The 24,881-nt window shown below is 47.0% G+C and overlaps 1 protein-coding gene across 2 annotated transcripts in view; it reads left to right on the top strand.

Moving 5' to 3' along the window:
• LOC125434706 (discoidin, CUB and LCCL domain-containing protein 1-like) overlaps positions 1 to 24,881 on the top strand; it is a 69,580-nt gene that overhangs the window by 30,620 nt on the left and 14,079 nt on the right. For both annotated transcript variants that reach the window (XM_048500290.1, XM_048500291.1), the window contains exons 3-10: positions 2,756 to 2,893; positions 6,835 to 6,886; positions 8,356 to 8,428; positions 10,567 to 10,700; positions 13,145 to 13,182; positions 13,764 to 13,958; positions 16,881 to 16,999; positions 17,715 to 17,895. In XM_048500290.1, coding sequence (XP_048356247.1) covers positions 2,756 to 2,893; positions 6,835 to 6,886; positions 8,356 to 8,428; positions 10,567 to 10,700; positions 13,145 to 13,182; positions 13,764 to 13,958; positions 16,881 to 16,999; positions 17,715 to 17,895 — 930 coding nt within the window. The remainder of the gene's footprint in view (positions 1 to 2,755; positions 2,894 to 6,834; positions 6,887 to 8,355; positions 8,429 to 10,566; positions 10,701 to 13,144; positions 13,183 to 13,763; positions 13,959 to 16,880; positions 17,000 to 17,714; positions 17,896 to 24,881) is intronic.

Genomic DNA, 24,881 nt, shown 5'->3' with positions numbered 1-24,881 from the left:
CATGAGCTTGTGAATCCATTGAGGCTTTCCACATCCCTTGAGGCTTTCTTTTTATTCCCACTTCTCTTTCTTCTCTTCATCCCTGGGGAACTTCCTTCATTTCTTTGTATTCCCTTTCTGCACTGCCTTTGTTTTGTGTTTGTCTATTTTGTGTTTGTCCATTTTTTGCAACAACCATTCCTGCAGAAGCCATTTGGAGGTGGTGCTCACCAAATTTCAAAGGGCACCAATAAAAAACAGCATCTCTTTCTACAGTGATATTGGAATGACTGGTTTGTTTTAAGGCAGGCCAAATCCCTCTGGTACTGTGGTGAGGAAAATGTTGGATACTGTTATGATAATGAGAAGACATCAAAACACTGTTGAGCTCATAACAAAAGCTTTATTGAGCCAAAGAGGTGGTGCTCTGTTCACTTAGAACCCTTCTCCCTGGAAACACAGTTTCTGTTCTCTTAGCGCCATTAATCATGATACAGATATAAGGGGATTGTCAGATTAACTCCAGAGCCTCCGTGACCTTTTAATAAATGCTCATTGAAAGCATTCAAACAGAACAGCTCTCTCACACTAGATTCCTTTCCTGTGAGATTCTGCTGCCCCCACATACACTTCTGTTAGGGGCAGAAGCCTGGAGATATCCCACTATCTCACGTCCTAGTAGCAAGATCAGCCAAAATCTTTGGATAGTTAAATCTGGTGACTGGAGCCCTGAATAGACAGATGTTTCTAGAAACCCCCAAAGGGTCCCAGATTTCCAGAAAAACCTGAAATCTTAAAAAAGAAAAAGATTGAGGAGTTTAAAGAATCCAAAAACAATTAAAAGAGCGCCTGTAGCTTTAAGCAACAAATTCCCTCAGTGGCTGTTGCTAGGCAACCACAGACTCCAAGTTTGTTAGTAAAAGGCAAAGGGAGGGGGCAGAGCCCTTTCCAGGCCTATTTAGACCTTTAAGGGAGGACTCATTGGGTCCAGGCCTGGCAAGGGTTGCTAGCTGCAGGTTGCAGTGCAGACAACACACTTACCTTTGAGGGCCCAGGTGACTGCTGCTGGGACTTCTTTGGAAGTTCTAGGACAGGGGTAGGGAACCTGCGGCTCTCCAGATGTTCAGGAACTACAATTCCCATCAGCCCCTGCCAGCATGGCCAATTGGCCATGCTGACAGAGGCTGATGGGAATTGTAGTTCCTGAACATCTGGAGAGCCGCAGGTTCCCTACCCCTGTTCTAGGAGAATGCTGGAAGAGGCTCTGCACCGAGCCACAGAAATGAAGGATGTTGGGAGCTGCTCTGCACCCAGCTGAGGATGAGGGAGTTGCTCTGTGCCCAGCTACTGTGCTGAGGATGCCCGGAGAAGCTCTGTGCCTGGCGGTCACTGGGGAACTGCTCAGGGCTTGGCGAGAAAAGAGAGAGAAAAGAAGGGAAGAAAAAAAGGGAATAAGTTGGAAGGAGAGAAAAAAGGGGGATTGACTTTGAGTAGAGAGAAAGAAGGGGGAACTGACTTGAAGGAGATGAAGACAAAGGTAGAAAAAAAGAAGGAATAACAGTAGTGGAGGAGGGGGAATGACAGTAGCCATGGCTGAAATGAGAAAAGACAGAGTGATAAGGAATTACAATAGTTGGGGGGGGGGAGGCAACAGTGGGGCAAATCTAAACAAATAGGTGTGTATTTGGCTGCCCCCATAAGTCCGTTTTGGGCCTCATTTGTAACTACTAATTTCTAGACCAGTGGTTCTCAACCTTCCTAATGCTGTGACCCTTTAATACAGTTCCTCATGTTGTGGTGACTCCCAACCCTAACCTTTTTTCAATTTTACAGATAGAGAACACTGATGCAGAGAGTCTTAGGCGACCCCTGTGAAAGGGTCATTTGACCCCCAAAGAGGTCCCGACTCACAGGTTGAGAACCACTGTTCTAGACAATAGAGATCCATTCCCTTGGATAAAATGACTGTTTTGGAGAGTGGTCTCTATGACACTGTACCCTGATGAAATCCCTCACCCCAAACACTGCCCTTCCTAGACTGCACCCCAAAATCTCCAGGAATTTCCCAACCCAGAGCTAGCAACCCTCCTCCTTTATTGGGCCTAGTAGAGGTTCACTTTTCATTCAGGGATAGTGGCAATAAAATGGCACAGTGTGATTGGCCAATTGCCTACCGGCACTGGGGTGTGCAGTGGGACCGGAAGCACGTTGGGGCAAAAAATCTTGTCCCGATGTGCTTCCTCTTTGTGGTGTGCAGAAAGAGGAAGCATGTCGGGGTAAGATTTCTTGTCCCGACGTGCTTCCTTTTGCCCCACGTGGGCTTCTCGACTTTTTGCACCAGAGCGGGGGGGGGGGGGCGCAGCCAGCAATGGGTAATTGTCCATTGGAAGGTTTGGAAATGTGCCTCTTTTGATCCAGATGGCAAACTTTGTACTCTTTCAGGAAAGTTCATAGCAAAGCAAGTTTGGGAAAGATCAGAGCTCAGACTGGAGGTATTTCTCCACTTACTTTACTGAAAAAAGGAAAAAACGATTTTTGATCTTAATAGAACAGATTCTCTTATGTGGATGAAAGCATTCAGAAGATAAATAATTCCAAAAGTGTAGCATTCACCAACATCGTGCAGATAATGCTAGGAAGGCAAAAACTTCACTGCAGAGAACGGTCCCTGTGTGGAACTACCCTCCCCTGCCATTGCTGCTGAAGTCTATGGTTGGGCAAAGCAACCAAGATATTTCCTGACATAGGAATCAACCTGTTCTCTCTCTTTCCCCAGGTCCGTTCTGCAGTAACTCAAACTTGCCCCGCCCGGTCTTGGTGGTAAATACTAGCTCAGTAACCATCTTGTTCAACAGCACAGTGCACCGCTCAGGACGTGGCTTCCTCCTTTCCTATGCCAGCGGCAGCCAGCCAGGTAGGAGAGACATGGACAGATTAAATAAGCCTGCAAGGCTGTGTGGTGGTGGTGGTGGGCATCCTGGAGCATGCCCATCTGTCCTCAGCCAGGAGCTATATTTGCTGCTCCTTCACTGCAATAAGGTTGCTGATGCATGGTCCAAAGCCATGCTTAATAACTGCGAGGCAGATGAGAGCATCCAGGAAGTAATTGACTTCAAAAGTATTCACGCATCTGTGAATTCCGTTATAATTCCTCATGCAGTAAATGACAAGAACATATTGTGGGTATGTATTTCCCTATGGGCTTGGCAGGCTGAAGCTGAGAGCCTTAAAACCTAGGGGGCCTCCCGCCAAGGTGTATAATATTTTTGACAAAGTCCTGCTTATTCCACAAAATGATTACAAAGTTGGATTATGACAAAAGTTTTTCACAGTGTTAATTTTAACATTTATGCACTTTTTTCCACTGAATCACTACTGTATTTAACAATAACATCTTATGAAGAATTGTGAATTATGGGATTCATATATCTGACATCACCCTCTGCTTTACTCAGTTTTGTTTAAAAGACTCTTCCATCTTTCTCTAGTTGTGAGGGTGTGGGAAGGGCCTCTCAAGTGGAACAGCCTAGGCCCTGGGGCCTCTCTTCATCAAAATCTGGCACTGTGTGGGGTATAGCCCCAATGTGAAAGCCCCTGTCTCCACTGGTGTTGCGTTGTCCCAAGGAAGCCAGACCTTATGCCTCTATCTGGGTGCAGGCAAAAGGAACTCAGCTTCCTTCCAGTTTCACATAAGATATGAAGCACATGTATCCGTGAGCTCAACACCCGCTCAGCCCTCAGTGTCCCCTTCAGACCAGGTTTCCGCCTATTATTTTCAAAAAGGCTGTGTGAATATTCCTGTATTTAGCTGTCCATTCACCACCATTCTTTAAAAAGGCAGCTTTCTAGAGTGCAATACTGCTTTGTGGAGGTTTCTGGGCGACATCACAGGGATCCAGCCAACCAGCACTTTGCATAGCTAGCTTCTGCTTGAAACTTACCACAGGGATTTCACACAGACCCTCCACGTTTGGGGATTTGTTTGAACTGAGGGAGAGGAGGCAGTTTCCAACCCAAACCAACCAGTCTTATCTCCCAGCTGAAACTAAATAGTATTTAATTTCTTTTTATCCTGACCTTCCTCCAGATAATATAGAGTAACATATCTGGTCTTCTGTCCTACCTCTCACCCTCAGACAGGTCTGTGAAGATGATTAAGACGAAAGAGAAGGGCTGGCCCAAAGTCACCCAGTGAGCTCCATTTCATTTCAATTCCTAATGAAATGAAGGCATTTCAATTCCTAATCCAAGTTCAGCCCTCTAACTAGGATGCCTCACTGGCTTTCACTGGATATTTACATGGTGCATGTGATATTGAGTTGCATGTAACTTGCCCTGCCTTTTTCAAGTTCTGTAGAAAATGCAGGCAGAGAGGCAGAAGAATGCGGAGAGATGGCTTCTTACCATTTGCCTCGTGGTGTTTTTCTGATTAAAAATCACTACCCAGACTTGTGCCTGTATCTTTTTCCTTGCAGAACAAAAATGAACTGGGAGAGGGGGAGATAATTTAATTATGTCAGGGAAAAAAGTGCTAAGGAGCCCTTTCCGCACTCCAGACTAGTGTTTTAGTCTTGTATTTTTCCTATAAGGAAAACAAAAACCTTTGAGGACGAGACCTCTGTGCGACTGAGCGTAGACATAGTTTGGATCTCTGTCAGAAAATTATGAAAGGCATATGATAACTATTGGATAAGATCATGCATCAGCAAGAACTGAGGTATTGTCATGGTTAGAATGTTGGGCTAGAATTTCGAAGACCTGGGTTCAAGTGTCCACTTTCAATAAAACATACAGGGTAATCTTTGGCCAGCTACTCAGTCAGCCCAATCTACTTCACAGGACTATTTTGAGGATAAAATGCGGAAAGACAATCATGTACACAACCCTGAAATCTGTGTAAGTAGAGTGAGATTAAAAAAACATACTGGACAGATAGCGGAAAGTGGAGCTGAAGCAGAATTTCATAAATTCAAAACACATTCTTACCATTTAATGCACACATTATTATATGTTGATTTACTTGTTATGACTTGTTAACCTGGTTACATTATTGTCTGAATTGTTGGGCTGGGAGGCTATTGAATGTGGGTACTAGCCTTATGATTTTGTATTATTATGTTGTTGCGTATTATTATGTATTATTTTGCTTTTGTGTACCTCCCTGAGCCCTCCAGGGGAGGGTGGTATATAAATTAAATATCAAATCAAATATCAAATCAAAATACACACCTATTTGTTTAGATTAGAAAAACCCTGGGGTGAGACCTACAGTTTCCATGCTACCCGCCCCCCAGATTGAATAGATGTATGGTGTATATACACAAACACATTTTAAAACTTGAAACTCAAAAGAACTGAATATTTCCTCACAAACTTCAGATTTTCAAATTTGCAATGTTCAAATGTTAGAATTTGGGAGGGAAATGTAAATAGTAAATGTGATGATTTCGATTTGTTCCCTTCCCCCTCCAAAAAAATCATGATAACTTTTCCTAGATGGTAGGTGGATATTTTGTCAGATGTGGGATATCTTCCATAATGGGAGATAGCTGAAAAAAATACCAGTGGCCCAAGATCTAACCTCAAAAGTGGTTCCAAGCCTCTGAGTCAATAAGAATCAGACTCTAGCAGAATCCCAGAGACAGCATCTGGGGTGACTTTTTGTCTTTGATGGACTTCTATATTGGTCACTGGTTGGCTTCACACGGCAAACATCCATGACTCATCTGCTCATTCTTCGTGATTTGTGGGAGAAATTGTGAAATGACTGTGAGTCGAACAGGGCTGATGGAAAACTTTGGACATTGCATCTCCTGGTATCACAAAGTTTGGGGGAAAATGTGTCTGTGATAGGTTGCATCACTGGTGTTTGCCTAGTTTTCTATTCAGGATAGTTCTGACCATAAATTATTTTCCTAAAGAATCCCCCAAATAGCTATTTTATGGTTTCAGGTGGAGAGAAAAGACACCACTATGTTCATTGACTCTCTTGCGGATTTTTAGGTAGTTTTCAACAGACTGGCCTCCTTTTCCAAAGAGGAGTGCTGAATATTTTTCACTGTGGTATGGAAACTTATGTCATTGTGAATGTGATATCCTCTGCACCCTAGTTCTTATTCCATTACAACAGCAGATATTGAGGCAGTGTAGCTCCCTTCATGACCGTGGGCCAGGTTTTCACCCTGTGCTCCCTTGCATGGTTGGTATGAAGCTTAAATTAATGGGTGAAAACTATGAATTTGAGGTCCTTGGAGGAAGGGTGCAATAAAAAGTAATAGATAAGATGTAGCCATCAGTTCTCATGAATTCTATTCAATTTTATTGAACAGGTGGGAGGATTCAATTTTATTGAACAGGTGGGAGGATTTTGCACCGGAGAGGCCAATCTTTAAGAAAAGTTTGCAGTGTGGCTTCATTCACCTGTCATGAGCAAAGGGGTATTTGTTCATGATGTGGATGTATCTGGTTAATTGTCAGGCTTGCACATGGGACTTCCCTTCCCTTGGAAATCTTTACTCAAACTCCAGTGAAGCAGGATTAAACTGTGGTTAAGAATCCCAGTTGCGGGGGAAGAAATGAACCTCAGATTGTTGAGTTATCCACATTCGGACATCACGACTAATGGACTTTGGAGTGAAGATTTCCATCTTCAGTTGTAGTGTCCTGCACAAGGGCTCAGCAGTTAGCAATCCATCCCATACAAACTCCGGCTGGATCCTGATATTTGGCTTCAGACTGTTGAGTTATTTCAAAGGAGGCAGTGATAGCTAGAAGATCTTTGGCTGGATCTTCATTGATAGCAGTCCATTTGCAAACAACCGATGTGGTCCATAATGCCTTCCATCTGTCTTGTAGATTTGATTTCCTGTTTGCAAAAGGGAATCCATTACAGCAAGGAACAACTCAGGTGAGTACATCCAGGACAACTCTACCCTGATTGGCTGTAAATACAGAAAGAATTCCACTCTCCCCTGCAGCTCATGGTTAGTACAAGATGGCAGTGGAAGATTTATTTTGGCAAATTCTACATTGTCTCATCAAGTCTCCTGCTCAAGGCAGCTTGCTATTAAAATAATAAGGTATAGATAGAAAAAAGGAGCCTTAGACCCAGTGGCTGAGTAAATATGTTAGTATAATTTTATATAACTTTGGAATCCCTCAGGGAGAGCCAACTGTCTCCCTCTATCGATGTCTTTCACCAGTAGGTGAAGACTTTTGTGTTTCTTCTGGTATACCCCCAGTAATGGTTACTTCTTTTTTTAGTGTTGTTTATGTGTTTTTAATTGAATCACTTTATAATTTCAACTGAATTTTCAGTTGCTTAAATGTTTTACTGTTTTTTTCGTGTCCGCCACCTTGTAGGTGACATAAATATGTTTTAAATAAATAAATATAATTGGTAGTAGAGTGTATCACTTATGCCCTGACCTGGCCCAAGCTGCCTGATCTCATCAGATCTCAGAAGCTAAGCAGGGTCAGTCCTGGTTAGTAATTGGATGGGGGACCACCAAGGAAGTCCAGGGTTGCAATAGAGAGAAAGGCAATGGCAAACCACTTCTGTTACTCTCTGGCCTTGAAAACCTAAGTTGCCAGAGGTCAGTTGTGGCTTGATGAAACTTTACATGTATCACTATAGCATTATTGGTTATTGATTATATCATGCCCTCCCCCACCTTTCCTGTGGTGGGGGAGGCAGGAAATGGAGAGTGCAAGGGAAAAGAGAGGCAGAAATGGCACCAGATGCGGGTGAGGAAATTTGAAAAACTACACCATCCTGTCCACATACGGGCTAACCCACTTTGTTTTTTGGAAACATTGGATCACAGCAGGTTCCAGAAATAGTGATATAAAGGAGGGGAAACCACACAAGACAAACAGGAGAACGATGTCACGTCATGTAGATGCTCTCTCCCCAACATCCAGTTTGAGAGCTGGGGTGCAGCAAATCCGTGCGGAAGCAGCCTGAGTTAGATGGCCTGACCTCACTACATGACACAGAGGCGTATCAGGAGAAATGGTGCCCGGAGACAACTCCTGCTCCGGCCATCCCCCCCACAACCCCCACGCTCGGGGCCATGGCTCGGGGGCATGCCCCCTCCCAAGCCCCCCTGGCAGACTGGCTTTCGAAAGCTGGCTTTTGAGGCCTCGCCACCGATGGGAAGCGGGTCAGGGCGCCGAGAGGGCCACGGCCCACGACACATGATCAGCAGCAGAAAGCGCTTCTAGGGACATGGGTGTCCCCATGTCCCTAGAGCGGTACGCCCCTGATATGACAACTTTGTTACGTTCATAAGGCCAACAGCAAGTCACACAGATTTGCTGTTGCCACTTGCAAGGGAGAAAACCTTCACCCTTTGCTCTTTTATTCTGTCACAGAGTGTACTGTCCTGCAGGCTGCAAGGAAGTGGTGGGAGACATCTGGGGCAACATGAAGCAAGGCTACCGAGATGTGAGTACAGCCCTGTCAACTGTGTTTTCAAATCATGCTTTGCTTACTGAGTTGTGCCTTTAGGGCAGTGGTGGCGAACCTATGGCACAGGTGCCAGAGATGGCATTCAGAGCCCTCTCTGTGGGCACACGCAAACAGAGTGTCCCTCACACATACATCTAGGTTGGCTTGGGCCACTGGGCTTGATTATTACCATTAAACTTAAGACCTAGTTTTGGGGAAGTAGTGTAGGTAACCCTGTTAAGCGCTGTTAAACCCCACTGATTTTCATGCGAAGAACTAAAGCGTGATCCTTTACCTTGGAATAAGCTCGGTTGCTGGCAATGGGGCTTGCTTCTGAGTAAACCCTCCTAGGGTCGTGACTCACCCATTGGAAGAGTTGCACGGTTGCTTCAAAGCAAAGCCACTGACTACCACCAAGCTTACTCCCGAGTAACATACGCCTCGGAGCCAACTGTTTTTTCTAAACTAAAACCTCAGTATTCAGGTTAAATTGCCATGTTGGCACTTTGCAATAAATAAGTGGGTTTTGGGTTGCAGTTTGGGCACTCGGCCTCACTGGTTCACCATCACTGGTTCGCCATCACTGCTTTAGGGTGTGATTTAACAAAGAGATGGGATACTGGCAGTTCTACGATCAGAGCTCCCAGCTATTTTTTAAGCCATCACTAAGTATGTTCAATCAGGACCATGGCAAAAGGGGAAAGGAGTTAAGCTTTTCTCTCCTTGTCCTGATGTTATTTGCTCCATTGAGGCAACTATACAAGAACTTTTTGTCGTTTTTGTTCTCTTCAAAATCTTCTATTAAATATCTAACATTCACTGGGGTGGGGAAATGGTATACTGAATGTCCAAAACTGGCTTTATTTTATACAGTCAATATATCAAGCTGAAAAGAAGAGAACCATTTCAAAACAGTAAAGCTCAGGGGCACCACCCTTTACCATTCCAGATGGAACTTGCTGCAGATAGGAAGGAGTCTTCTACCTTTTCCAACATGAAGATGACATGAAGATAGGCAAGGAGTTGTCTACCTTTTTCAACATGAAGATGACAAGAGAATTGAGAATTCATCAGCCATTTCCTGGAACGTCTTTGTTCTAGAACGCTCTGGTTGGGTCCCAGTTGCCTTGAGGACACTAGGTAGCACCAGGACCCAAATGGACATTCTAGAACAAAGTCCAGGAAATGGAATGACTTCTCAGATCTCCTGTCATCTACCGTGTTTCCCCAAAAATAAGACAGTGTCTTATATTAATTTTTGCTCCCAAAGATGCGCTATGTCTTATTTTCAGGGGATGTCTTATTTTTCTGTGTTCTGTTTGTCGGACATGCTTCCAAACAAAAACTTTGCTACGTCTTACTTTTGGGGGATGCCTTATATTTCGCACTCCAGCAAAACCTCTACTACGTCTTATTTTCCGGGGATGTCTTATATTCGGGGAAACAGGGTATGTTGAAAGAGGTTATATAACCATAGCATCAAACAGCAGGCCTTGTCAAGAAGTCAGCTTTCCAAGCTGCACTCTTCCATGCTCTGTTCTGCAGCTTCAGTAGCACGGTAAGAGATGTCCAATTGGAACTATGCACCATCTTCCTCCTTTTGTGCTTCATCCTGCACTTATGCTTCTTTCACTGCTCAGCTCTCTTATTTGGGTAGCTCAGCTTCCCTGGCTCATCTCCAAGAACGGGGAGCAGAGCTGTAGTCAGATGGCTGCGGATGAATGGGACCCACATGCCCTCCAGTCAAGATGGCGGTGGTAACAACAGCAGAAAAGCATATCTGTATTTATAAGTTTTTCCAACGGGGCAAATAGTGCATCTGGGCTGTTTAGGAGTTCGGCAAATAGTGCAGGGAGGAAGTCTTCACCCTACTCTCCCTTGTGCCACGGCCCTGATCCAAATCAATTCCCTGCATGCCTAATCGCTCCAGTCATGGAAATCCCAGAGTCTAGCCTGGTTTGAAACAGCTTTGTTTCAAATCAAACATATTATCAAACCTGATTTGACTAAAACAACTTTGGGAATTAGCTTAACATTGCAGTTATCCAAGAGATAGCTCATGCAAACCTTGATGGTGCCACAAGCCTCCTGCTAAGTTCTGCTTTCACTCCCTCTCTCATATTTATTCCCTCCAGACCTCAGTTCTCTGCAAAGCCGCCATCCATGCAGGCATGATCTTAGATGAACAGGGAGGACAGGTTACGTTATCACGAGGAAAGGGAATCACTCTGTATGAATCATCCTTTGCTAACGGACTCTGCTCCAAAAGGTAAGCAATCAACTGGATTGACCAACAACCATACAGCAGCTTCTGGATCCAGTTTTATATCCTATTTAAGTTTAGGAACAATAGTCACTAATAATTGGCACACAGTTTTGTTTCTTTCTCCTAAGAGCAAAATACCAATGGATACCCTGCAGCTAGTAGAAAAAATGTATGCAGCATTTAAACAGAACAAGTGGGAGGATCTCATTTTCCCTCCCCCTGCTATTTTCTTCTTTCTCTTTCTTGAAAGCCTTCATAACCTGTCTTCTTTTTCTGCTTCCTTCTCTCCTTCCCACCCACCAGTCTACATACTTTGTCTTCAGCTAGCTAGCTAGCTAGCTAGCTAGCTTGCTTGCTTGCTTGCTTGCTTTCTTTCTTTCTTTCTTTTTCTTTCTTTCTTTCTTTCTTTCTTTCTTTCTTTCTTTCTTTCTTTCTTTCTTTCTTTCTTTCTTTCTTTCTCTCTTTCTCTCTCTCTCTCTCTCCCCCTCCCTCCCTAGCATCCTATTCTCAGGAAAACTGTAGCCAAGTTGCACAGTGCCATTTTGCAGTGCTGGTTGAACTGGGCCCAGTTGTGTGGTGGAAGCCAGGTCAGACCCTGTTACACAGTGCAGAACCACAAGGACTTGTAGGCAATACCTCACTTTCCCCTGTATCCCCTCCTCCCCATGATGTTTATTCTTTCCCTCCTCTTGACAGCTCTCACATCCTCACATTTCCTTGCTTCCCTTGCTCCTTCCCACCGACCAAGCAACCTAGCTTTTGTATGACCCCCATCTGTAGCTATATTTTATATTTACGTCATTTATATACTGCCTCTCCGCAATGGAAACCCAAATAAGTTTACATCATTCTCCTGTTTGGCCATGGTCCCAGGCTCCAGATTTAAGTATCCACAGATGGGGTCACTTTGATAATTAAATATACTGATTAATTATTTACTGACATAGTTCAATCTAATCCTGCTCAGGCATACTAAAGATTTAACCAGAGCAGTATCCTGTTTCCATCGATGGCCAGCCAAAAATCATTGGAAAGTACCTAATCAGAGACTTTCCTTGTTGGTTGTTTCCAGTGTCAAAAATTAAGAGATACACTGCCTCTGAACAAAGAGCTGTTAAGTTTTGATTTGATTACATTTAAAATAGCTGTATGCCAGTTTTCCATTAGGCAATTTTACATCAATTAAAATGTAAAAATACAATTAAATAAAATTAGACAGCCAGAAACAGAATGGCATGGAATGCATATTAATAGGCTTTAAAAACAGCCACAATGATAAAATAAATTATATTTATTTCTTATTATTTTTTCTAACTTATGATTTAAAATATGTAGATGTTTAGATATTTGAAGGGATGCCATGTTGGTGAGGAAGCAAGCTTGTTTTTTGCTGTTCCAGAGACTAGGGCCCTTTCTGCATGGGCCATTTAGCCCCTCTAGGGGACGACCAAAACGCCTTCAACCCTAACGGGGAGCTGTTGTTCTCATAATGGGCATGCAGCTGCATTGCGCGAGTCACAATGGGCCTCAACTCCCCCAGCGGCGCGCTGGCCATGTTTCGAAACTTTCGCTCCGGCGAGGTTTTCTGGAAACAACAGCTTCCAGCCACTGCCATCGCTAACGGGCGACGGTGCTGCTGGAAGGCACCACCCGCTTTCGATCAACATACCTTCCCCTGCGAGCCTTCTGAGCGCTATCGTCTGAGGCCTGGGGACACGCCCCAGCCCTTCTGACTCCAGAGCTGTCTCACACAGGGCAGGGGAGCGTTTCCATGGCTCTGAAGCGATCGCGCCGGGAAGATGCGTGTAGATCGGGCGACGGCGCAGCGCTGTGCCGTCTTCCCTGCCCCTACCGGGACCGTTCATGCGAACAGTCCCGGGGGATGTTTGTTGGCATTGTATAAGTCGACGCACCCCCCAGCATGGCCGGATCGCGGAAGAGCAGCTCTAGGGGCTAGGAATAATGGGTTCTAAGGTGAAAGAAAAGAGGAATTCTGCTCTATAAACCCTCAGGGAAACTTCCACCTGCCAGTAAGGGCTGTTGGACAGTGGGAATGCACGCTCACCTCTGGATAAAGTAATGGTGGAGTTTTCTTCTTTGGAGGTTTTTAAAGAGAGGCTGGATGGCCATCTGTCAGGAGTGCTTAGATTGTGTGTTCCTTCAATGCAAGGGGTTGGACTTGATGGCCCTTGGGGTCTCTTCCAACTCTATGATTCTATGAAAAGATAAGGCAGAAATACTATTCTAGTCACTAGTAATTACAAAAGAGTAAAGGTTTTGGCTTGATGAAGGAAAAAGCCGGACGGACCTCCTTGGGGAGGCAAAAGGGCCACTAACAAGAAGGCCGCTAGTCTCGTTATCTGAAGACTTGTGAAAGCATTCTGAAGAAATCCTCCCAGTAATCAAAAATAAGATATCTTACCCTCTCTTTTTCTCTTTTGAAACAGGGGACCCTTATCTGAAAAACGGCTCATCTTTCACAAAGGTCTGTAATTTTGCTGGTTTTAATTCATTCCTCTTTCATATTTATTTCAAGGAACTTAGGGGGGGCAGATGTGGATGGGGTGTCCCCCAGTTCACTTTTGTAATTCAAGCAGGGGCTCGTTCAACATACTGTGACCTTGTTTTTCCTCTTCCCTTGTTAGGCCAGGAGAGGGGGGGACAAGACGAAGGTCACTGAATGAGCTTTGTGGCATTCAGTTGTATGGGGATCAAACCCAGGCCTCCCGTATCCCCAGACCACTATACAGCATTGCTTCTGTCTACAGCAGGGGTGTCCAGCACTGGTCCTCCAGATGTTCTGGTGCTGGCAGGGGTTGATGGGAATAGTAGTCTATGGACATCTGGAAGGCCAGGGTTGGACACCCCTGGTCTGCTGCATATGCTTTTAAACCTCCCATCAGCTGCTGAATGTCTTTTCCTTGCACTGGCAGGTTAGTTTTGCCATTTCGTCCTTGTTTGCAGCAACAACGATACAAAAATGATGCAGAAAAACTAACTCCATCGGGACTCCCTCACAAAGTTGCTGTGAACAAAAAATGCAAGTACTTTTGATTCTTTTGACAGATTGTGATGAAGTCCTAGAAGCATTCAGCTTCAATGCATCATCCTGTTGGCATGAACAGAATGAGATGGGGGGAAATCAGGCCTGGACTGCTGAGCATGCTGCTTTTACTAGCAGTGGGATCTCCTGGGCAGCAGATCAGAGCTCTACAGAAGAGTGGCTGGAGGTAGATTTGGGTGGAAAGAGAAACATCACAGGTCAGTAAGTATCAGGCAACTTTCCTTTTTCCAAGCAAATTTCTCAAAATGTACAAAACGAGGACAGATTTGGGACTGGACCTCTCCAGCACCTTTGAAGTCCAAGTACAGCCATGGGAACCCTCAGTTTCCTTTATAAAGCTACCGTGTTTCTCTGAAAATAAGACAGTGTCTTATATTAATTTTTGCTCCTAAAGATGTGCTATGTCTTATTTTCAGGGGATGTCTTATTTTTCCGCTCCACAGCTGCATGCTCTGGTGTTCTGTTCAATGGGCATGCTTCCAAACAAAAACTTTGCTACATCTTACTTTCGGGGGATGTTTTATATTTAGCACTTCACCTCTACTACGTCTTATTCTCAGGGGATGCCTTATTTTCGGAGAAACAGGGGTAATAACAGCACAAAAGGGCTAGTTTCCATTAGCAAAACAATGCAGGAGCAGGTGGGTTAAGCTTCTTCTCCTTTTCCTGTACGGCCTCATTTGACTCTAAAAAAAACAGGTAGAATCCATGATCTCCATGATGTCTACTTGGATTCTTTATTTGCACCCCGCTGGAGTAGTTTAATTTGTATGCATCATTATTTTAATGATCCAGCAGCTTCTACTTATGTTCTGATGGGTAAATGAAATTCCTTCTTTTAAAAAAATCTGCTGCTTGAAACCAGGCGAACAACTGATGAGGCAAGATGAGGAGCCATTTCAGGTTATGAAGCAGTTCCAAAAAGGCCCTCTCTCTGATGGCTCTCCACTTCATTTCTGAAGATGGGGCACAGAGGGAGGCCCTGTACATTTGCCCCCATGGGCCATAGCCATGCTGCAGTGCCATTTCAGCTCAGAAAAAGTGGTTTTAGGTGAAACAGTTAAAAGTAATTCCCCTCGCATAGTGCTCCTGATCCACATTGGTGACTGCATAATATTCAGAGGCTGTAGTTTTCCTATAGACTTTTCTTCTCTATTTTCATTCTAGCCTTCCTTATTGGTCTTTCCTCTTTTCCTTCACCAGTCGCCTCATTCCTTTCTCTCCTGCCTCCGTTGCCTCAGAGACCCTGCGGTCGCGCTGAACAAGTCAAATATTATGTCCCAGAAAATTCACTTTTTTGTGCCGCTTTCCAAAAGCCTGAGGAGAAATTGCAGCTTTTGTGAGGCCACCTCAGAATGCGCTTAGTTAATTGGCGAGGAGAAAAAAAGGAGCTTTGTGAGGCTGGGTGGCCGGAGGCTGAGTGGAATGCAGGAAAGGAACACAGTTGTGGGGAAGAGGGGGTTATCTGATCACTGCCCTGTCTGGCGCTTGGCAGACCAAGGCAATATGGGTGAAACATTCAAAGCCCATTCAAGCCTGAAAACTGTCCAGGGACAGGTTCTCGATGGCCATAATAGGGTTGGAGGTTGGTGGTTTGGGGATGAAGCCTGGGGGAAAGTGGGAGGGGCCTTAACAGGGTACAGTACAGTCTCCCTAGCATACCTTTTCTCCAAGGGAAGTGATTTCTGTTAAAGGGAGATCAGCTACAATTCTGGAAGATCTCCAGGCCCCACCTGGAGATTGACAACCCTATTATGGATGGCTAGTGAAAGCTGAGGAAATCCTACATTCCTGTCAGCTTTAAGCCTCTCATGAAGGGTCAAACCAAATGTGAGAAACCAATAATGAGGATCTGTAATCAGTTCCCTAGACATGTATTTTAGCTACCAGGAGCAGTAGCAGGGAGGGCCAGAAGAATCTCATGGTGGACCAGACCAGTGGTCCATCTAGTCCAGCATCCTGTTTGACATTGTGGCCAATAACCAACTGTGGGCAAAGCCTTTCCCTGATGTTGCTTCCTGTCACTGGTCCTTCAGCAACAAGATATTTGCTTCTTACCCTATTTGCTTCTTACACCAATCCCACACAAGACTCATGGTAGACCAAGATATCAGGGCTGGGGAAATAGGGTTGGCCTCTGTCTATATAAGACATTTTCTAAATTTGTAGCCTAATTCAATCCTCTCCCCTCCCTCTGAGCTATCTGATATGGTTTGTTGTTCCTATTTTTTGTTCTTCTACTGTTGTTAACCGATTCCTGGTGCGCTAAGGGGAGTTGCTGTTATGGCTGTTTTAATTCATAGATTTTTGTTGCTGTTATGGATTTTGTAAATTGCCCTGAAGGCCAGATTTGGTGAGAAGGCAAGGTGATTTTCAAACAAATAATTACTGCCTTGGGCTTGCTTCTGGAAGATCTGGGTTTGTATTCCTTCTCCAAGCATGACCTCTGGGGATGGTGCTGAGCAAAATGTCTAGGCATAAATCCTTGCGGTATTACTTGTGCTGGGGAAATTCTATTTCCCTGGCAATATTCAACTCCTCTTCTTTCTAGATGTAAGGGCCATTTTTCATTATTTTTCCTCATGGTTCCTTAAGGAAAACCCACAGCAGAAGCAAAGCATGTGATTTGTGATGCGGGGGGGGGGGGGCACTTTGGAATGGTTCTGTGCCTGGCATCTCTGCTTGAGATATTTTGCCATCTGGAGACACTGCTGCTGGCCTTTCTGTTCCCACTTGTCAGACATACTAGGATAGCTTGGGGGGGGGTTATAAATTCATGTCGAGTCAGCAAGACCAACAGTAAAGGCATCCAAAGCACAGGCTGTCCCCGTAATTCTCCCACTTTTTACATCAACTGCGTGAAGAGAGTTAGGCCAAGGGACCCTCACTGGTTCAAGCTCACTTACACACCTTTACACATCTGTTGAAGTCAATAGACTTTGAAGGGAGTAACTCCTCAAGGATTCAGCAGAACTGTGCTGTTAATGAACTTGAAGAATGTGGGGATTTGAACCCAGGGTTCTCTGGTCTTGCCTCTACATCAAGCTAGCTCTAAGCATCTTACTTCTGTGCCATTCTCATGGTTTTCTGGTACAAATTTAACCATATTATTGTTCCAGGGATTATAACGAGGGGGTCGTCTCATAAGCATAACTACTACGTAAAGTCCTACCGAGTCCTTTCTAGCCGGGATGGAAAGAACTGGAAAGTCTATAAGTCCAGCGATAGAGAGGATAAGGTGAGACTGATAAAAATTGGGAAGTGGTTCTGTTGGGACAGAGATGGCTAACAGTTGGCATTCAAGCACTCTTCCCTGCTCTGCTATTAACATATTAAAGAAGGAAGTGTGTCCTTTAAAAATACATTTCTTTTTAAAATACTAACAATAGAACTAGGGAGTCCAGTTTCAAATGGCAAAACCAAGATGGAAGCTGAAGCGTTAAACCTTCATCCCTTCTCCTGGAGGCGACTGAGGGCATCTTGGATGGGGTGATTTCCCTACCCTTTCTCAGGGAGGCAGGAACTAAAACTTGCTACTTTCTGTGGAAGGTTTGGGTGTCCATCTCGTGATCCAGTATTTTTCCTGCCTCAGCAGGGATAGCAGTGATTCTACTGAGCTCCATAGCCAGTATAGGTTTTCTCTACTTCTTTTTAGTGTTATTTGCCTGGTTTTGTCTATTTTGGTCAGTGGATGTTTTCGTAGTTAGTCTTTGTCAGTAGGGCTGGTTGGGCTGTTAGAAGGGAAAAGGAAAACGGGCGTTTTGTTTTGCCCACCTAAAATCCAAGGTCAGCAAATGACCTCTCCACGAGAGACCTTTAGCAGGTCTTTAGCAGAGGTGATCCCTTCACAGTAAGCGACCAATGGACCATTCACTGCACAGCCCAAATTTGCAACAAACAGACACCATTAAAGCCTTTCATAACCTGACTTCCTTCTCTCTCCTTCCTCCCAGGTCTTTGAAGGAAACAGTGACAGCCACCAAGAGGTCTCCAACACTTTTATCCCACCAATCCTGGCCCGTTACCTGCGCATCAAACCGCACAGTTGGAATCAGAGGGTTGCGCTGAAAGTCGAGCTTTTGGGATGCCAAGTGGCCCGCATCAAGGCAGTGCACCCGTACAGTGATAATGGAAGTAAGGAGCATGTATCTGCATATTCAGATTGATACTCTGATTAACATCAGTTGGCCCATCTTCCTTCAAGAAGGTCATATCAACTTCCTTGTTGCTAAGGGACACACGTTGAATGTGTTTGCATACAACCCATGCCCACACAAGCTACAGGTTGCCTGACATATTAATGCTTGCCATTGAAGGGAAAGGGGGAAGTAGCCACATCAAGCCAGCATTAGGAGTTGGTCCACATTCTTGCAGGAGACTGCTGCCAAGCTTGACCTTTTTGTTCCCACTTGGCAATGGAAAGTTGTTTTGGGATGATCTCTCACTCTGGAAGCAGTGGAGAGTGGCTCTCATATAAGAGTCTCACTGCATTCCCTCTAGGAGTCTCTCCCACCAGGAACTGAGAGATACTGACAGGACCTCTGAGGTGAACGCTCACTTTCTGGCAAGCAGGATGCTGGTGGGAAGCAGCAGGATACCTGTGGGAACCATGCTTAGTGACCTTTCCTCTTCAACCAGGGAACGGAAGATCACCTTACAGGATCTTCCATTCCATGGTTGAATAGGCGATGTAAAGCAATAACTCTTTAGTTCCCTTTAGCCCTGTCTCGCTGACCTCACAGTGGATTGTAAATAGCTTATGCATGCTTATGTATGTTAAAGGTGTTGATAGAGTAGAGGATGATGAGGCATGACGGCATACTTTATGGAGGGTCCATTGGAGAAACCCTTCCGCTGTAGGCCTCAGAAACCTGGAGGCAGCTGACAGGAATGCATCTTGTGAGTTCATCTAAACCTGCAATTCCCAATGTGATGTCCATGGGCATATAGTACCCATCTCAAAATATCTCTTCTTCAAAATGAACAGCCAGTCCTCCAGTGGTAAAGGAGATACTTTAGAACAGGGGTAGGGAACCTGCGGCTCTCCAGATGTTCAGGAACTACAATTCCCATCAGCCCCTACCAGCGCGAGACCCGGTGGCCATGCCCGGTAAACTGATGGGAATTGTAATTCCTAGGCCTCTGGCTCCCGCTTGTAGATCGACCCACGTGGTTCCAGCGTAAGAGCGAGGCGAGAGGCGGAGATAACATCTGGTGGAGATGCAGCCAGCAGCGGGGGCCAGGAGGTCCGTGTTCCTAAGCGAGTCTCCCGCGTGCCGGTTCCTGGCACGCATTTGTTGTTATTCTGCTCGGTGTAGGAGGGCCGGGGGGAGTTCCGGGAGAGCCCGGGGGGCCCGGGAGGAGTCGGGAGATCATCATGCTTGATGCATGATCTCACCTGGCTACGTCGCGAGGAGAGGAGCGTAAGCGTCTGGGCCTAATCCTCACCTGGGGGGCAAGACCAGTGTCCCTGCGCCCGGTGACTGAGCCAGATAGTTCATGACCCGTGACTCATACGGGGTTGAGGAGTGGGGGTGCGGTGCGACCAGAAGGCCGTAGGTCAGTTGGCGTCGCAAGGTTCTACGACGGTGCTGCTGGGTCAGCAGTGCATTACTACATCTCCTCCTTTTGCACATTTTAGAAGGAGGGACCTGTTGGAAATGCTGGTGGATTTAAAGGGGCCGCTTGTCTCCTCCGCCCGTCTGGTCACAGCTGACCGAGCATGCTTGTGTAACATTAGAACTTAGTTCTTGAGGTAAAAGAGTCGAGGGGCTTCTTACACACGTTGCAGGCAATAGTAGACACACATTGAGCGAAACAAGATCCGATAGCAGGGCACACAATTAAACCAATGCAGAGCTGCACAATAGCACTCCAACCATCCTTCCGGCGGCCAGCTCCAGAGGGAGGGCTGACCACCAATGGGAGCAAAACATCATATTTCCGGATTAGATACCACAACTTCTTGCAGCTCCGCGTGCTTTCATATGAATCAACTGGGAATTATCAGAGGGATTAAAGCAACACATATTGCGTACATTCTCACAGCTTTGGTGATGCGGCAACAAATAGTCAATGGTGACACGATTATCTAAAATTAAGCAGACGAAGTTCTTGCCTTGCTGCTTTCGGAGGCCAGGGCAGCTCCAGGGCAATGAAGGTGGAGTTGATGGACTTAGCAAGGGAGCACTAGGCCAGCTGGCCAGCGAATAGTCTTGGTGTTACAGGAAACAAGTCCGGAAGGAGCTCCCACAAGGGGAGATTCGCGAGGGAGACAAACTCCGCTTTGGAGAGGGCGACAGCGTCGTTTTGAACAGGAGGGATCGAAAGGCAGAGCCCGAATTAGTGACGTGATCCGGAGCTCCTGGGGAGGTGGAGCCTGGGGTAGGGCGATGGTGAAGCGGTAGCAGAGAGTCCCGGCAGACATTCAGGCGGAAATGCAGCCAATAACAAATAACATAACTTCAAAAAATTAGGGCATGCAATAAATTTTAAACAATAAAGACATGGCTAAATGATGCATAGGCTGGATGATATGCGGAAGGAGGCAAGCATTGGTTGCATAATTGTCCAATGCATGGCTCTTGCTGTTTGACTACCAAAGCTACAGAGTGATGGCGTTAAGAGTCCATGGATTTCTCAAGATCGTAGAGAGAGCTACTGATAGTCTTTAGCATTGCAGGTTCAGTGATTCTCACGAGCAAGGTTGTGAGAGAAGGCGTGTTCCGACAATATTCAAGCGGCTGAAAACAGCGGAGAGTTCCAAGGGTTACCCTATCAGGGATGTTCCGGCTGTAAATTCAAAATTCAACCCGGTGATTGAGGAGGAAAAGAGGATGGCGGTTGTAGATGAAGATCCTGCAGGGGGTGACCGATTGTCACCCGGTGGGGGGTAGTTGTGTGAGTAGCTGCTGATGGCTGTGAAATCCCGCAGCGATAGCCGCGAAGGCTGCAGCTTTGGGATTCTTGGGTGTCTAGAGGCGGGCCGGCTGCTGCGGGAGTCGCCGGGTTAGGCTGATCGTAGCTCTGGCGCTGGATCCTCTGGATGCCGAATTCGTTCCGATGCTGATTGTAAGTCTGCTGAAGCTATGGGGCCGGGGTACTCCGGGGGGACCTGTTCCATCTTCGTGGTGTAGCCTAGCTTCGTTTGGCATCGTTCCTCGAGCTGGTCCGGACATGTCGGGCTGGAATCCATAGAGGACCTGTGGGGGAGAAGGACTGAAGCATACCCCCTTCCCCAGGTTATGAGGGGCGGTCCCCGCCAGATTCGATCTAGAGGCACTGAGTAGTAGACCCTTGGCGTGGGGGAGGAGGTCTGACTGCCTGAAGTGTCTTTCTGGGGGGTGATCTATTTGCCCTGATGGTAGAGGCGAGCAGATTTAAATGATTGATGGTGAAGAGTACTTTTGATACTGTCTGTTGTATATTGGCCTAAATGGGGGAGGCTACCTCCCCTTTCTTTTAATTGTTTGGCTAGAATTTCTTTGAAGTTGCGATTTGCTCTCTCAACGATTGCTTGCCCGGTGCTGTTGTAAGAAATTCCGTGTGTTAGCACGATTCCCCAGTTGGTGCAGAACTGGAGCATGGCTGCCGGGAAGAAGATATGCGGTAGCGTTGTCCGTTTTAAGTGACCCATAGCGGATATATACATGCAAAGAGGTGCTGGATATGGCGTGATTGGTTATTTCGCCCTGCGTAGTGGGGGTAGCCCAGGCGTATCCCGAGTAGGTATCTATAGTTACATGTAAGGTGCTTCCAGGGGGCTAGGGCAGGGACCGGGGTTGCGTCCATTTGCCACAAGTCATTTGCTAGGGCCCCCCTGGAGTTTACCCGAGGGGTCTGACGAGGGGCCAAGGCGTGAGCATTGAGCACAAGATTTAACGATAGATTGTGCCTGGTTGAGGGGGATGCTACAGGATCGGGCGAGTGCATTTTGGCTGTTGGAGGTTTATCGTTCTCATGGAAGGCCTTGGAATGCAAGAGGAGTCAAATGAGTGGTTTGTTTTTATACTTCACCATCCACACTGGTCCTGTCAAGGCCCAGCCACGTGTGGCTGCGCATTTGGACTACGAAGCAATTGAGAGGTTCTAGGATGCTAGTATGGTCCCGTAATGTGAGGAAGCTGAATCATGAGGTTTAAGTCGATTCGGGGGGCGACGTAGGCTCCGGGTAGGTGGGCGATCACGTGCGCCACGTATTGGGAATCGACCAAAAGGTTGAAGGGTTGGGGGAAAGTTTGAAAGGCCAGAATGGCTGCGGCGAGTTCGCTCCGTTGAGCGGAGGCTTGGGGCGGCGTGTAAGCGGTCTGCCATTGACCATTTTGTTGAAATGCAATGGCGCCGACGCGTTTGCCCCCCGTCGGCGAAGATGGTGGGGGCGCTTTGGAGTGGGACAGAGGCCGCTAAAGGCCGAACGGGACAGGGGGTAGAGTGGAGGAGAGTGAGGCGAGGGTCTGGGGGGAGGTGGAAGAGGATCTCCCCCACAAAATCCACCAGGGCCAGCAGGAAATGTGAAGGAGCGTTCAAGACATGCTGGATTTCTGCTCTGTTTAGAAGCATGACGATTTTCTCAGGGTCCCAACCCAACATTACCATAGTGCGCTGACGCCCTTGGTTGATGAGGTCTGCGTAAAGCTGGCCCGGGGTGGAGAGATTTTTTGCGGGCACATGAGGTAGGTAGAGCCATTCGACCAAGAAGGTTTGTGGCGGTCGAGTGTACCCTAGGACTCCGGTTGGGAGAGGGGGGGTGTTCAAGAGGAAGAGGGAGAGAGGTTGATCCTTGAGTGTGAACCTTCATCCTGGCAAGCCTTGGAGGGAAAGGCCAGGGCCAGCCTCTGGGCTCTGCATCCCTGGGCAACTGCTGAGGCCCACCTCTGTGCTGGGGGCCCGCACTGAGCGACTACCAAGATGTCAACCTGCCTTTTGCAGTTTCCTGGAACCCGCTCAGCCATCTCGGCATAGGGTTCTTGGGGTTTTTGCCGGATGGTGGAGAAGCTCTGGGTGGGCTGGCCGGCATTGGGAACCTTGACAAACGCCTCTGAAAGCACACTCGGAGGCGAACGTAAGGATGGCCTCAGGTAGGACAATCTGATTGTTGGGGTTGCCGAAGGCATCGACAGTTGCGACTCTCTGCTTTTAACCTCCGCCAGAGGCGGCTGCCTTGCTGGGCAGTGGAGTCGGAACTAGGTACATCTCAGAGGCCAAATTGAGCAAGTGGACATCAGCAAATGCGGAATGTTGTCTTCCCAAGTGGTAAAGGAACCATTAAGTGATTCCTCGAGGCTGCCTCTAGCATGCCTACCCATAGGCTCTTGTGACTCCTACGTCCCGAACCAATTGCGGAACTGGAGTGTGTGATGTCGTGGCTTAAGGGGCGGTACTCGACAACCCGCCGGACAACGCCATCCTCTCCATCGGTATCTAGAAATGGCTGGGGTGTAATGACCACAATATCGGCATCGTCTTCCGTCAGGGTTTCCTTCCTTTGCTGAGGAGGGACTCCAAGAGGATCTGCGAGACTTGGTGAAACCCTGACACAATACGTGGCGCCGACGGAGGTGCGGTGGCTTTGGAAAATGAAGGCGGAGCAAGGGGAGGGGGGCGGCTGAGCCGCGGGAGAGTTTGAAATGGGCGAAGGAGCAAGGGGGGCAGAAGGAGGACAGGCGTCCAATTTAGTGGATACATAAGATTCCGGGGTTGAAACTGAAAGTGGTATATCGACAGGTTCCTGTGGCAAGGGAGCCATAGCTCTGCAGGCTGATGGCCTCTTAGTTTTCTCATGGCTTTATCATAGTAAAAGATGGGTCCTCGAGGCTCTGTGCGAAGAGTGCGCCCGATGTTTTCCCAGTCCTTAAGATTCAATGTCCCCCCCTCTGGGTACCATGGACACTGAGCTTCAATCTCCTCAACCAATTTGCGCAGCTCCCTTCTCTTTACGGGGACCCTGCCGCATTTCGCTAACGCTTTCAGTTCAAAACTTTTCCTGGTCATAAGCCCTGCTTTTGCAGGCTCCCATACTCACCGGTGAGGACGAGAGACTGCCCTTCCCTTGTCCCAGTAGAGCCGATTCTAAGGACAGGCGATACCGAAACGGTGGTCCCTGGATGCGCCGATCCAGCGGACTTCGGTATCGCGGCCCTTTCCCAGGCGACGGTGAGCAGGGTGGAGGTTCGAGGATTCCCGGGTTTCGGCACCAGCTTGTAGTCGACCCACGTGGTCAGCGTAAGAACGAGACGAGACGCGGAGATAACATCTGGTGGAGATCGCCAGCAGCGGGAGCCCGGAGGTCCGTGTTCCTAGCGAGTCTCCCGCGTGCCGGTTCCTGGCACCTTTTATTGTTATTCTATCGGGGGCGTGTAGGAGGGAGGACCGGGGGGAGTTCCGGGAGAGCGGGAGGCGGGAGATCATCATGTGATGCATGATCTCACCTGGCTACGTGCGGAGAGGAGCGTAAGCGTCTGAGCCTAATCCTCACCTGGGGGCAAGACCATTGTCCCTGCGCCCGGTGACTGAGCCAGACAGTTCATGACCCGTGACTCATAGGGGGATGAGGAGTGGGGGTGCGGTGCGACCAGAAGGCCGTAGGTCCGTTGGCGTTCCAACGTTCTACCACGGTGCTGCTGGGTCAGCAGTGCATTACTACATAAGTCAGAATTCAACCTTGCTGTATGCCTTCTCACACAACACGATGCTGAAAGACACAATCTGTTTCTTTTATCCTTGGGTATGTTGCATGGTTCTTGCTCAGAGTCTCAGCAAGTAAAAACCGCAAAGAGCTGTGCAGGGCCAATGGGGACCAGTAATGGCCAAGCCCAAAGGAAGAGAGCTGTGTTAAAGGCCTTCTGGTGCCTGCAGACATAGGTTTTATTCAAATTTCTGTATGTTCTCCCATTCCAATGCTGCAAGTTCTGGACACAGAATTCAGTATTCTGGAGATTTCTGGCACCCGCGTTTCCTCTTTCTGCCCCACCTGCTTGCAACTTTCACAGGCATGGGGTGCATTCAAGGTAGCTCAGAAAGCATGAGGGCAATGATGGGTAAGTATCAAAAGAGAGAAAAGGAGAGTTCAAAGGATGGAGCCAAAAAGCCAAACTAAATTATCTCTAGAAAACATGGTCAAA

The sequence above is a fragment of the Sphaerodactylus townsendi genome, linkage group LG06, assembly GCF_021028975.2.
Source record: "Sphaerodactylus townsendi isolate TG3544 linkage group LG06, MPM_Stown_v2.3, whole genome shotgun sequence".
In the NCBI taxonomy this organism is placed as follows: Eukaryota; Metazoa; Chordata; class Lepidosauria; order Squamata; family Sphaerodactylidae; genus Sphaerodactylus; species Sphaerodactylus townsendi.
This window is presented reverse-complemented; position numbering and strand designations above follow the sequence as displayed.